Source organism: Rhinolophus sinicus, chromosome 1, assembly GCF_057876585.1.
Source record: "Rhinolophus sinicus isolate RSI-liver-muscle chromosome 1, RSI-T2T, whole genome shotgun sequence".
Lineage (NCBI taxonomy): Eukaryota > Metazoa > Chordata > Mammalia > Chiroptera > Rhinolophidae > Rhinolophus > Rhinolophus sinicus.
The window spans coordinates 168,914,315-168,929,107 of record NC_142501.1 but is presented as its reverse complement, the minus strand read 5'-3'; the positions used below and the strand labels follow the sequence as shown (position 1 = coordinate 168,929,107).

The following is a 14,793-nucleotide window of genomic DNA, read 5'->3' as shown; positions in this document are numbered from 1 at the left end:
CATTTGTCTTTCTCTGTCTGACATAGTCCACTCATCTCAATACCCCCTAGGTCCATCCATGTTGTTGCAGATGGCAAGATTTCATTCTTGTTTATAGCTGAGTAATATTCCATTATATATATGTACCAACTGTTCTTTATCTATTCATTCATTGATGGACACCCAGGCTACCTCCACATCTTGGCCATTGTAAACAATGCTGCAATGAACATGTGAATGCCCATGTCCCTATAAAGTAGTGTTTTGGGTTTCTTTGGATAAACACCCAGAAGTGGGATTACTGGGTCCTTCTTTGTCTCTTGTTATAGTTTTCGTTTGAAATGTTTTGTCTGATATAAGTATTGTTACCCCGGATTGTTTATTTAATTTCCATTTTTGTGAAATATCTTTTTCCATCTCTTTACTTTCAGTCTGTGTGTGTCTTCCAATCTGAAGTGAGTCTCTTGTAGTCAGCATATGTATGGGTTTTGTTTTCTAATCCATTAAGCCATCCTCCTTTTTAGGACAATTTGTTATTATGTAGACCCAGGAAAATGCTGAAAATAGATTTACCTACTAGAAATCTTGTATCATTTTCCGTTGTGCCTGAGGTCTCTGAAAGTTGTTGACTGGTTGATCTGTGTGGACCGATTCTGTGGTTCAATCCTGATTCACAGGATTGATTCTGTGGGTTGATTCTGTGGCTAGAAGACTCCATGTAGATTTGCAGAGGGTATATTGTTATAAATATAGGTGTGAGCATAATGATAAAACAATTTTATTTCAGAAATTTCTGAAAGAAGATAAACTGCCATTATTTTTTTGTGCATTTGTTCGATGGGGGAAGGCGAGTGGAGGAGGAAGGGAGCAGACAGAGGGAGCAGCTCTCCACTAATCAGCCTAAAACCTCCTCTAGCTATTGGCTCCCATGATGCCCCTGCCAGCAACTCGCCAACCTGGTCACCATTCTTTCTCCTTCTGCTTCTTAATAATAGCTTCTTTAGCAATATTTTCAAATATATTACTCCTGACTTAGCTGGAAAGTTTATAAGAAGCAAGAGAGCAAACTAAATCTAAAATAAATCCTGTACTTCATGGCTTTCTTTATATTGCAAAATCAGCACTACAGAACCTGCTGATGGAGTAAACACGAGTCAATCCAAACAGAATCTGAGTTTTATTCTTACACCCGGATCTAACATCTGAATGTCCACAGCATCTCTCTAATAAAGACCCATGGTGAATACTCACCTAAGATATGAAACAGTTCATATTATTACCACTGAGTGACATTACTACAAGCAGTGGTAAGTTTTCACTTGGGTAACTCCCTAAAAGTTACAAAATATTTTAACGTACGTAACCTTATCTACATATTTCTGCTCACTTCACCTTGACAGATGTCAGGGTAGAGATTACAAAACCACAAGTAGATAGTAAATAGCAGAGTCAAAACTTGAAGGGAGGTGTCCTATCTCTAAGTCCAGTTGTTCAACTATTCATCGTGTGCCCAACTCTTCATCTATGCCCCCAATCTTGCTAAAAATAGATAAAGCCATCCCTAGTGGAAATAATAGCTGCTCTTCCCTACTAGATTTGGTGCTCTGTTTCACAGTTTTTTAATTAGTGAAGATTACATTGTTTTTATTAAAAGATTTCTTGATGGATATAAAGCTGACAGTGTTAAGAAAGTAAACAAATATCAAATAAAATGTGTATAACCTTTCTGTTAATTATCAGTGAGTACTTAAAAGTTAACTTAAGAAAATGTACATTATATCCTATGATTAAGTTAATTTGACTTCTACTTTCTGCTAAAAAACACTTATCAAAATCATAAAGTATGAATGCTTGTAAAAGTTTGAAAAACACAAAAAATAATTTCAAACTCAAAGGTCACTATTATTAAAATCATTTTCGTTTTATTTCAATCCAGTCTCTGAGATATGTGTGTGTGTGTGTGTGTGTGTGTGTGTGTGTGTGTGCGCGTGCGTGTGTGTATATATATATATATATATATTTATTTATTTTTTTTTTTCTTAAACATGATTGAGATTCTGTTTTCACTTACAATTACATTCTGGATATTTGCTTCTATCCTTAAAAATTCTAGAGAATATCCTTTAATTGATGATAGAAATGAAATATATTGATATTAATAATGATAATAAAAACTAGAAAGTTTGAGCATTAATGTCTAGACATGAATAACACAAACCGGTTTTTAATTTTTTCAGACAAATGCAAGGTTCTTATCTGATCATCCCCAGCCAACTGCTGATTCCTTGAGTTCCGTCCAACAGACTGAAACGTTGGTAACACCTGATGACACTACTGTGCCCATTTTAAGGGTTGAAGATGCAGAAAATGACACAGAAACAGCAGTATACGTAGAAGACCATCCCAGCCATGAGGTAAAGGTAACATGGTTAAGCTAATGTAATTTTTAAAGTCTCCATAAGTTTCCATTTCGAAGCATGGTCAAAGAGATTATTTCATCCTCATCTCAGTTTAATATTTTTAAAGATGATCACATCAACCACTTCCAATCACTTGAAGAATTGTGAGATTTAATCAGTTTTACTGCTTGGGCTGACGTGCTATATAATTGTTTCATTTCACGAAATTCAAATTCAGATAAAACTTCTAGCTATAGAATGTGAAGAATATCATAAATAAGTTTACATGATATGTGAAGAAAAAGAATAATAAATATTGTTAGCTTATAAATTATAAATGTGATGTATATATTAAATTATCTGTTTCAAAATAAACTTTTTCTTTAAGGCTGAAAATTCTTCAATAATAAAGTCAAAGGAGGAAAACCATGACCAATCAGCAGATCAGGACCAGAGTTACAGCCCAGAGCTTGGATTACAGGATGAAGAGGAAAGCAAAAGTGACTTAAGTGAGAATTTGGAGTATATACCAACTGAAGGGACATTAGACCTAAAAGAAGATATGAGTGAGCATCAAGAGAAAAAACTCCCCGAGAACATTGATTTACTTGCTCATGATGTTAGTTCCATTGTAGATTCTAACCAACAAGAAAGCATCACAGAGGAAAACCAAGAACAGCCTATGAATGAGTCACAATCTCAGTTGAACAGGAGCAGCATATATGGCCAAGACCTAAGCGATCAAGGAAACCAAGAGCAGGATCCAAACAGTCCCAATGGAGAAGAGGAAGGGGAAGAAGAGCAAGGTGAAGTTGGTACCCGCAATGATAACCAAGAAAGGGAAAGAGAATTTTCTGAGGAGCATCCTAGCAGGAAGCAGGAAGAAGCCAGTACTCAATCTGATGATATTTTGGAAGAGTCCAATCAACCAACTCAAGTAAGCAAGATGCAAAAAGATGAATTTGAGCAGGGTCGCCAAGAACAAGAAGATGGTAACTCTAATGAAGAGATGGAAGAGGAAACTGCATCAAAACTCGAAAAGCACAATCAAGATACTGAACAGCAGAGCCAAGAGGGAAAACCTGGCCTTGAAGTTATCAACAACCCTGAGGAGACGGATAAAAAGACTGTTTCTGAGGCTTTGCTCACAGATCCTACTGATGATGGTGATGATGGCCCCAGACATGGTGCAAGTGACAGCTACTTCATCCCAAGTGAGGCCTTCCATGAGGATGAAAAAGCTACTTCCAATTACCGTCATGTCAAATACGAGGAGCAAAGAGAAAGAACACATGAGAATGTGAATGTAGGTACCTGTGGACCTGGAGAATACCAAGGGGTGGGATTATGTACAATGATGCTTGTCTGAGAAAGCAGTTAGCTTTATCAAGAAACAGCCATGACCTTTCTCCACACTCTCCCAGTCTCCTGTGCTTATCTCTAGCAGTACATCACTACAAATATATTAGTTATTTGCTTTCCTCTGCATCTCCATCATGAGGCTGAAAATGCCTGTTTTAGTTGGGTTCCCCTAGGAGCAGACCCTGGACTTTAGCACTTTTTTTTTCTTTTTTTTGACAAGTTCAGGGAACAAAAAGGAGTGAAGAAGTGACACAGGGAAGGAAAGGAAGCAAATCAAAAGTACCTGGAGAAAGCCATGTAAATCTCACTCCTCTGAATTTCCCCATGTGGAGAGAGAGAGCTGGGGTATTTATACAGGCTGAGGAGAGCCTGGAGGGCTGTTAATTCCCCAGAACTTTCAGTCTGTTCTCTGAGCAAGCCAAGTAGAATTCCACGGTTTTGAAGCCACAGATAGCTACTGGCCATTGAAAGTCCCTGGAGCTAAATAGAATTCTAAATTCTGACAGGTATGAGGGACGGGACATTCTGACAACTGCTACTCTAATGCCTTGAGAGCAGGTAGTTGCCATGTCTTATCAATTGAATCACCAATGTCTGGCCAAATGCCTTTGCAATGATAAGAGACCCGGCAACGTTTGTTGATTTAGCTATAAAGACTAAGAACAAAGAGAGACTTCCGCTACAACTGTATTCAGGAAAGACACACCAGAAGTGATAATCAAGAAACTGCAGCAGGGTGGGTGGGTATGGGGGAGAAGCATATTCTTATTTGGTTGTTTAAGCATTTGGAGCTTTCGTGCAAAACCCTGGCAGCCGTCTACCAGGACTCGACCCAGCTTTTGGTGGGCAAGGTCAATAGTAAACTTGATTACTGAGAACTCTGCTGCCATTCTAAAATAGGAGTTTTCTTACACTTTAGAAACCTGGTAAGAAACTTTTACTAACAGCTTCATAGAGATTACTGACATAACCATGTCTTAACCACAGAATCACATCATAATACTACATTTCTACTCTTTCTCCAAATCCAAAGGAGAGATTCTAACTTTGCTCCTGATGTTAGTTCCAACTTTTATGGAGTCATCCCCAGAGATACCACGCTGCACTGAGTTGAGAAAGATAGAAATGGCTCCTGTTCTCAAAGGGTTAGCGTCGATTTCCACGGCTGTGGCTGGTGTCTCTTTTTGAGATCTGAAATTATTGGGGTATGAAAAGCTCTGTGAAGTTATGCACAGTGGAAATAAAAATTATGTAACAGCCTTCCAATAACTTTCAACTTCTGTTCTTGTTATTATAAAGGCCAAAAAAGCAGAGATCTCACCAAATGAAGATGAAAGTTCAAGCGAAGTCAACGTGCGGTTGTACGATGTTGGTGAGTACGGGCTCAGCCAGCTATTTGTGATTGTGTCAAGGAAGAGATAGAAGTAGCCACACTGAGCGATCCTCAGCGCTTCATGTGTGACTACGGCACAGAATTTTTCCTCTCTCTAATCCTCCCCAAAGAAATGCTCTCATAAATTGTTGACATTCTCTTGCGCACATATGATACAGAGTAGTCCACTCTTACCTTCAGTTTCACTTTCTGCGGTTTCAGTTACCCAAGGTCAACTAGGGTCTGAAAATATTAAATTTCCCAACCATTGACATCATCATGGCTCAACGATCCAGGATCACCTGAGGCAGGTGATCCTCCTTCTGACGTAGCATCAGAAGGTCAGTAGTAGCCGAACACTACGTCATAATGCCGCCGTCATTCACCTCACTTCATCTCATCACATAGGCATTTTATTATCTCACGTCACCACAAGAGGAAGAAGGGTGAGTACAGTACAGTGAGAGACCGCATTCACATAACCTTTATTACAGTATATTATTATAATGTATCTGTTTTATTATTGTTGTTGTTAATCTCTTACTGTGCCTAATTTATAAATCAAACTTTATCATATGTATGTATGTAGGTATGTAGGTATAGGAAAAAAAAAGTATGTAGTGTTCAGTACCATCCATGGTTTGAGACATCTACTAGGGATCTTGGAACATACCCCCACACACAGAGAAAGGGGGGACAACTATGGGTAAATCTGTTTACAAACTATAAGTCTTGTTGTGATATTATTGCGAAAGCTAGAATTCTTTTTCTCTACATCATTCTCCCTCTGAGAAGAATTCATTCTACCTTATTTATTCTCAAATCCACAACTTACCAGTGAATTTAGATCCCATATTTAATTAAGACCTAATTCCCAATCACAAACATTTTTAATTTCAACACAATAAAATTATTGTGACTTATTTAACATCTGAACAACGTGCACAAAACTGCACTAAAGACTTCAGACTATGACCATTGCAGGCAGGCTAAGAAAAGCTGTTTGTTCTTTTTCAATCTCCAACCCAACTGCACAGAAACTCTAGACGATTGTGTAACCAGAGGATCCCACCTGAAAATTAACATTAAAATCATTTCTAATGTTTTCCCAAATTTTCTCTTGTTAATGATAATGGAGCTAATTGTCCAGGTGAATTTGAGCTTACATACTCAGTTTGACTTAGTCCACGTTTCCTGTTCAAACTTTTCTCTTAGATTCTTGCATGAACTTCCAGTGTAAAAAAGGACACATGTGTAAGGCTGACCAACAAGGGAAACCTCACTGTGTTTGCCAAGATCCAGTGACTTGTCCTCCTACAAAAGTCCTTGACCAAGTAAGTATTCTACGAAATGATCCCTAAGGGACACCAAATAGTGATTCGAAAGCAGTTTGCAATTAATTTTTTTTGTGTAAAAAAAGATAAATACCCAGTTTATCATCTAACATTTGAATTAATATTAAATAGGACCACATGCCAACAAAATCAAAGAATGTCAACTGTGCCCTAAAAAGGTAAAAATGGTGCTGATCTATAGAATCATTTTAAAATTCATTCTACCCTTGAAACATCTGCAGTTTTCATTGTATTGAACTCATCTGGAGCTAAACTGTCATCATCAGTGGTATAATTTAATTGATTTTTTTGTGTGCCAAATGGGATAGTTATGATGATAATAGCCTGACCTACCCGACCATATCTGTCGCAGCACAGTTTACCAGACAGACTATGAGCTTTAAGGAGCAGAGTGTTTTCCCAATGAACATTCAGAAACGAGCTTATTCTCCTGCTTGTCTTTCCTAGGTTTGTGGCACCGACAATCAGACTTATGCTAGCTCCTGTCATCTGTTTGCTGCTAAGTGCAGACTGGAGGGAACCAAAAAGGGGCACCACCTGCAGCTGGATTATTTTGGAGCCTGCAAATGTAAGATTCCATCACTACAACCAACCACCTTTGCTGAGAGGGTTTTTGGTGAATCTGTGCATATCTCAATAACATATGCATACGTACTCATATATATATATGCAAACAGGAAAAAGCTTAACGTAGTTCTGAAACGAGACTGCACATTAGAAAAAAACTGGGGAAGCTTAAAAAAAATAATAACAATAATGTCCAGGCTTTAACTATAAGAGATTTCAGTTTCATTAGAGTGGCTTGGAATGCTGGCATTGTTTTTCCATTTGTTTTTAAAGTAACCTAGACAATTCTCATGTGCAGCCAGGGTTCAGAACCACTATGATAATGTGATCCACTTAATAATTGAATGAATCATTGGAATTTTGCTAAATTATTTGTCCTCTTCCCAAGTTAAGTTAAGCCTCTGCCAAGAAGTTTTATGACAACATATCCTCCCAGAAGTTTTCAAAAAATTGTCTTCCTTTCCCAAGATACTCTCAGTTATCTTTGGATCTCCTTGTCACTAAGTGATTCTCCACATTAGCAGTGCTCACTAGTATTTCCGGTTTCCTCTACTTCCAGACACACGAGAGGATTAAACTTCTCAGCATGCTTGATTTCACACATGGCCATATGAGTTGCTTTGTCCAGTGAAATCTGAGCAAAAGTCATCCATGTGAGTTCTGGGCAAGAGCATTTCAGAGTTAGTGTATGGTTCTCCAGGCTCCCTTTTCCTTGTGCTAAGATTGTGTTGAGATGGTGGAGTCTCCAAACCTTTGTTATAATGTACAACCTGACAACTATATGGTTAACACTGTTCTATGGTATACTGAGGGTGCCTAAAAAAAAATGTATACACATGACTTGTATTCGTCTTTTGTTATTGGTATATATTATTACAATTTTAGTACAGTTCCTTCCTTTCTTAAAAAGTGTATACATGTTTCTGGCTCCCTCTGTATTTGAAAATTGCTAAGAGAGCAGATTCTGAAAGTTCTCAAAACAAGTAAAATAAAAAATTGGAAGCATATGAGGTGACGGATGTTAACTAAACTTATTGTGGTAATTATTTCACAATATATGTGTGTCAAGTCATTCTGCTGCACACCTAAATTTAGACAGTGTTGTATGTCAATTACATCTCAATAAAACTGAAAAAAAAAAGCACTTTTGTTTCTTTAAGCCACTGAGATTTGAAACTATTATATTGTTACCACAATATAAACTAACTTCTACCGTTTTCTCTGTTCCCCTGTGTCCTCCACCCCTGAATGCCATCTCTCTAGTTCTGGAGAAGTGGTTCTCAGCCCGGGCTGCACATCAAAATTAGCTTTTGAGCTTTTGAAACATCCTGACGCCCAGGCTTCACCCCAGACCAATGAAATCAGAATTTCTTTGAATAGAAGCTGGCATCTGATATGTTTTTAAAACACCCAGGCAATTCTGTTGTGCCACCAGGGTTAAAGACCACTGTTGTGATGATGGGGCAGTGAGGAAGCCATCGGTCACCGGAAGTTGTTAAGCTTCCTATTATGAGGACTTGCCATAGGATAGGAGTAAGACCCAAAGACTAAAATCTATTTACTCTCTGCTTGAAACAGCTATTCCCACTTGTACGGACTTTGAAGTGACTCAGTTTCCTCTAAGGATGAGAGACTGGCTCAAGAATATCCTCATGCAGCTTTATGAGTCTAACCCTGAACATGCTGGATACCTAAATGAGAAGCAGAGAAATAAAGTAAGTTCTCCATGGGTCAGCTACCACGGGTCTTCTACAGGGCCTGAAGAAAAAGTGCCAGGGTGGTGGGAGTGGCTACCTCCCTCGGCATAGTGGCAAAAGCCCATTTCGCCTCCCCATACCTGGTTAGCACATATGGATTAACAGAATAGTGATGGTCAACATTCATGCCACAAGGTTTGGGACATGGCCAAACCTCGCCATTCCTGTACAAAGGGGCTCTTTAACTCATACCTAGAGCACCCTCTGGTTGAGTAAACTGAACCTCAGTTCAGCATTTATACATTCAGGCCCAGACATGTTATTTAAATCTAAACATCATTTTGTCCTCATAGGTCAGATGTAAATTTATGATATAATAGAAATCCATTATTTCACAATGTAATTAATATGTTAAGATTAAAATGTGCAAAATACTGAGTCCAGAAGTTCCAGGAAAAATTTACTCATCAAATAGTTACTGAGTACATTCTAAGTACTTGGAATTAATTTACCTGCTGGAGATATAGGAATGAACCCAACAAAAATCTCTGCTTTCATGAGCTTACATTCTAGGCAAAAAGATAGACTCAACAAATGTCTGTGTGTGTGTGTGTGTGTGTGTGTGTAGATACGTATTTATATATGCAAATATGAACATACATGCAAATATATAAATATATGTAAATACATGTATAAGATATTTCAGGTGGGATGAAATGTGCTATGAAGCAAAAATAAAACAAAAAGGAGGGTGTGCATTAACTGTGCCAAATACTGTTTTTATAGGTTGTAAGATGGGCCTGAGAGTTGGCCACTCATCCGGCATGTGGTAATCGTGATCATAGTTGACCTTGACAAGAGCTGTTTCTGCAGAGTAGGGAAGAGAAAAGCCTGAGTGGACAGGATCCAAAATAGGAAGAAGGATGTGGAAGCAGCAAATATAAACAATATTTTCAAGACATTTTGCTTTAAAGGGAAAAAGTGAAATGAGGTGGCAGCTACAGGGGAATGTGAGTTCAAGAGTCCCACCTACCAGTAGGAGATGGTAGAGGATGTTTTTGTGTTTCTGGACATAAGCCAGCGAAGAAGGAAAGGTACCCAACTGCTATAGGGTAGTCTTGAGTAAATGAGAAGGGGTGGGTTCCTGAGCATCAGTGAGGTGGGCTTAGATGGGGAGCAAAGGAACTTCATCTATGACAACAAGGAGGGAGGGAAGTTGGTAGATGTGGTCATGGAAATGGGTAGAAGTTTTGTTCTGATTTCTTCCAGTAACTCAGTGAAATAATGGGTAACATCACAAGCTGAGAGTTTTACATGCATTGCCCTCAAATAATTTCTATCCTCTCTTTAATACATCCTCACAGAAAGCCTTGAGAGCATTAGACGCAAAACAGAGAAATTTCAATAGGGGTGGCCAAACAGTATCACACCAGGGCTAAACTGAGACAGAGCAGGCACTGGGTGGAAATACACAGAGAAATAAGAATGGAACATGCCAGTGGGGGAAGAGTGGGGCTTTTCACTAACTAACCAATAATTTTGCCAAAGTCAGTTCAGCCCTTTTCATTAAAATCTTCTCATAATTTTAAGGAATATCATAAATATTACTTGATTAAAAGAAATAATCAAAAAGGACAAATTTCTTCTGAAACTATAGGTTTTTTTTAACATTGGGTATAATTCTATGTAGAAATAAGAAAGGCTGCAGTGTTGATTAGAAGGCATTTCATTTGCTCTCACTTGATGGCCAGGGCTTGTTTTCCTCTGTCATATTATTGATAATTTGATTACACTTGTTTGATTCTCTGATGATCTTCTCCCTTCCTAATCCCAGGTCAAGAAAATTTACCTGGATGAAAAGAGGCTCTTGGCTGGGGACCATTCCATCGACCTTCTCTTAAGGGACTTTAAGAAAAACTATCACATGTATGTGTACCCTGTGCACTGGCAGTTTAGTGAACTTGACAAACATCCTATGGACAGGTAAAAGCTCTTTACCTTCCCATTGCTAGGTCACCTCCCTGATATAATGTCTAGTTATCTTTACAAAGAGAATTCTAAACAGTTTTAGGAAATTTCCCAGTTCCATTCTAGAATACCGAAATGCCAAACAATTGTAGTTAGGTGCCTAACCACAAAACTGCTTTGAAAATAACAGATTATAACCACACTATAGCTCCCACGTTTACATGTTGGGGTCCAGCCTCCCACAGGGACGCTTCCAACTCTTTCTTATTCTTGATCCTAAGGTCCCAAGATAGTAATCGAATCAGCCCAATTTGATCACGTGCCTATATCTGGAATAATCAGGTATGGCCAAGTGCATAAGAGCCAGGTTGTATAAACATGATTGCTGGGGTGCACCCCTATAAATTTAGTGTGGAGGGAGGACAGTTCCCAGTCAAGAAGGAAACCTTGTGAATTGACGCTTCCAATGCTGTCTATCTTACCCATAAATAGTTTATTTCATTTGCAGCTTTTCATGAGGGTTATTATTTATTTGGCATACTCAGCAACCTTGTAGAAGAAAAATGGCCTTTGTGATTCTAAGAGCCAACTTTCATACACAAGCTAACTCAGTTAACAAGCTGCCATTGATTTCATTGCAGAGTCTTGACACATTCCGAGCTTGCTCCTTTGCGAGCATCTCTGGTGCCCATGGAACACTGCATAACTCGCTTCTTTGAGGAGTGTGACCCCAACAAAGATAAGCACATCACCCTGAAGGAGTGGGGCCACTGCTTTGGAATTAAAGAAGGTAAATTCATCCTCATTCTCTAGACAAGCCCTAAGGCCTACAGCTCTCAGAGAGAAGTCCTGCTGTGTGTTCAAATTGAAACCTAGAGACAAAATGGCAGCGGCCCTCAGTGCACATGTTGTCATTGCAAGGTTATTTCTTACTTCCTTTATGATACTCGGTTTTCAAAATTTTGATTGCCTATTTTTTGAATAGCTTTCAAACCTTGATTATTGAAAACGTGCTTGCTCATAAAAATCAACTCAAAGTTAGGAAAAGAGAAGGAAGTAGATTAAGATATAGCCTAGCAAAACAAATGTCTAAATTTAAATTTCTCCACAGTGGAAGTAAAGAAAGAACCCTCTTTATAGCAAGTGTGACTATCGAGGGGAGAACTGTGTTGAGGTCTCAGCAGTTGGTTAAGCCTAAGAAAAAGATGTGAACCCAGAAAATTGTGCCAAATCTCAGAAGGCTGCCCTTTTGAGAAAGGAAGGATTTTATATCCTTCTTTAACCTGGTTATTGAGCCAAACTTTTAAAAATCATATGTGAAGAGTAAAACAACCAGCCTGATTCTGCCAACGGGAGATGTCAGAAGAATCTTACAATGCATTGTCAACACACTAACAATTGGGTCTTACATCACACGTTGTGTCCGGATATGATTCCTTTAATCCAAAAGTGACCCATTACTTCATCTTTGGTGGAGAAACAATAAAAATCAGAGGGTTCTTTCTTTACTCTCACAGTGGAGAAATTTAAATTTAGACATTTGTTTTGCTAGGCCATATCTTAATCTACTTCCTTCTCTTTTCCTAACTTAGAGTTGATATTTATGAGCAAGCATGTTTTCAATAATCAAGGTTTGAAAGATGTTCAAAAAATAGGCAATCAAAACTGCTTGCAGACTGTAAATAAACAGTGAACATCAAATCTCAAAAAGCAGAGATTTTACACATATATGCACAGCCTATGTGTAGGATACATGCAACCAAGCAGTAAAGAAAAGCAAGTTCATCAAAGGTCAGAATTTCCCCAAAATGCACTTATGTGAATTTCACTTTAAAAATATTCTTCATGCTTATATATAATGCCTTAAAATTAGGGAGAAAGAGTTGAGAGTATGAAGATTTAGTTATTTATGGATAAATAGGTAAGCAGAAAAGGTTAGTACTTTTTCTCTGCTATACTATTCTGAGAAATAAGCACAAATGGAATGAGCAAAAAAAATGTATGTTTTTGTAAGCACCTAATTCTGTGTATTAGTGGTCTATTGCTGCATAACAAATTAACCTAAAAGCTTAGAAGCTTAAAATCTCTCCCACAGTTTCTAAGGGTCAGGAATCCAGGAATAGCTTACCTGGATGGTTCTGGCTTAGGATCTGCTCTCAACTCTTTCACATGGCTATTGTCAGGCTTTAGTTCCTTACCAATGGTCCTCTCCATAGGACTGCACACAGCATGGCATGTGGTTTCATCCCGAGTGAGTGGAGATAGAGAGAGAGAGGGAGAGAGAGAGAGAGAGGGAGAGAGAGAGAGAGAGAGAGAATATCCAAGACTGAAGCTGCAATGTCTTTTATAACCTGTTCTCAGAAATGACATACCATTACTTCTGCCATATACCGTTGGTCACACAGACCAGCCCTGCTACAATGTGGCAGGAGATACAGGAGGTGGGGATCATTGGGGGCCATCCTGGAGGCTAGTTACCACACACTATTTATACCATTCGCACTGGTAGAAAATTAACAAGCTTTTAAGACCCAGACCCATACAAATAATGCCAAATTCCTTTCTAACACCTATTCTTCCATAAGCACAGTACTTAAAAATTCAAATATATCCACAAAAATGGTTAACACTGTCTTTTCCAATTCCCTTGTTAAAAGGTAACCAAGTACAGCTGCCCGGCCCCCTCCACCCCACCGTTATGAAGAGGGGAATAACTTAGCTGGGACAGGACCTGTGTATGTATGCCCTTTTAGATGGCATACACTACTTTCATTTGAATTTTAAACGAGTGCTCAAAAGGCAAATTTGAACAGAGACCATTTTTTAAGGCAACCCATTGCTCTTCGCTGTTCGTTTTAAACTTCTGGCGGCTCTTCAGCATGTAGGCTCACTCAGGCTCTGTGCAGGGAGGAGCGAGAAGAGCTTAAAGCTCAGTGACTCACAAAGCTCCTAATAGTCTTGTTTGTTCACTGTGGTTTGGCTCTGATTACGTTATTTTGAAGAAGGGAAAGAATTATCACCATAGTCAGCCAATAAAACAGATATTAAATATTGAGTCAGAACAAATAAACACATTACTGCTTTGAGATGCAGCTAGGGAAAGCAACAGAATATATATCTCTATTTGTAAGTATACTCTTCCTTCCCTCAGGGCTGAGATATCAGCAGAAGGACAAGATAAATTTTATCCAGTGTTTTCCTGAATTTTAATTGCCTTTCATCTGAACCAAAAGTACTAAAATATTCCAGCTCTGTCCTAACCAGCTACCTGAAGTACAGCCTGCCACTCATCCTCAGAAAGTCTTACTTTCCTTGTGCGTAAAAAGGGCGTTCAATTAAGAGCTGGAGAAGTCTTATTTATTTACTGCCCATGTCATTACAAACAGGGCCACATATCCAAAGTAATCTTTAGAAACACCTTCCAAGTGAGAATAACAGGGTAAACGAGTCAGATCCTGTAGGTCCTGCTAAGCCAGTGAAAGACATGACCTGAGGAATACTACAGCATCACCAAAGTGTTTTAAACAGGGGAGTGATTTCACTGGATTTGTATTTTTAAAAGATTCTTTTGGTTACATTGTGGGGAAGCCAAAGAACAGTGTAAGAGGATGTGGTACATTCGAGCAAGAGTTGAGGAGAACTTGAACTAGATCAGTTCCATTGGGGGGGGAAAGAAAAATATATATATTCAAGACACATATTTAAAAATATAATTATATTCAAGATACAGCCAAGAATATAAACACATTCAAGATGTATAACATGTGGAAATAGTAGGATAATGTTTGATAGGGAATAGGTAGGGTCAGGGAGAGTTGAGAGATTGAGAGAAAGAATAATGTGACACTGAGGTTCCTGGCTCAGGCCAGGGAGGGTACGTAAAGGTACCTTCTCCTGAGACAGAAAACACAAGAACAGAAGCGGATTTGGGGGAGATGACAAATGCCATTTGGGACACACTGAATTTTGAAGTACTTGAGAGATAATGTATAGTTGATAGTTGAAGATATGGGTCTGTTTTTTAAAACAGAGTCTGGGAAATGAAATACATATTTGGGATTAGTAGCATACAGAAAGTAATTGATACCAGGGAA

At 38.5% G+C, this 14,793-nt stretch overlaps 1 protein-coding gene across 4 annotated transcripts in view; it reads left to right on the top strand.

Annotated features, from left to right (window-relative positions):
• Positions 1-14,793, top strand: part of SPARCL1 (SPARC like 1) — a 49,324-nt gene that overhangs the window by 32,603 nt on the left and 1,928 nt on the right. For 2 of the 4 annotated variants that reach the window (XM_019731256.3, XM_074323782.2), the window contains 8 exons: positions 2,217-2,393; positions 2,767-3,684; positions 5,040-5,112; positions 6,328-6,446; positions 6,915-7,035; positions 8,613-8,749; positions 10,566-10,714; positions 11,341-11,489. In XM_019731256.3, coding sequence (XP_019586815.3) covers positions 2,217-2,393; positions 2,767-3,684; positions 5,040-5,112; positions 6,328-6,446; positions 6,915-7,035; positions 8,613-8,749; positions 10,566-10,714; positions 11,341-11,489 — 1,843 coding nt within the window. Of the gene's footprint in view, positions 1-2,216; positions 2,400-2,766; positions 3,685-5,039; positions 5,113-6,327; positions 6,447-6,914; positions 7,036-8,612; positions 8,750-10,565; positions 10,715-11,340; positions 11,490-14,793 lie in introns of all 4 variants that reach the window. The other 2 variants (XM_019731255.3, XM_074323773.2) reach the window with 1 other exon arrangement.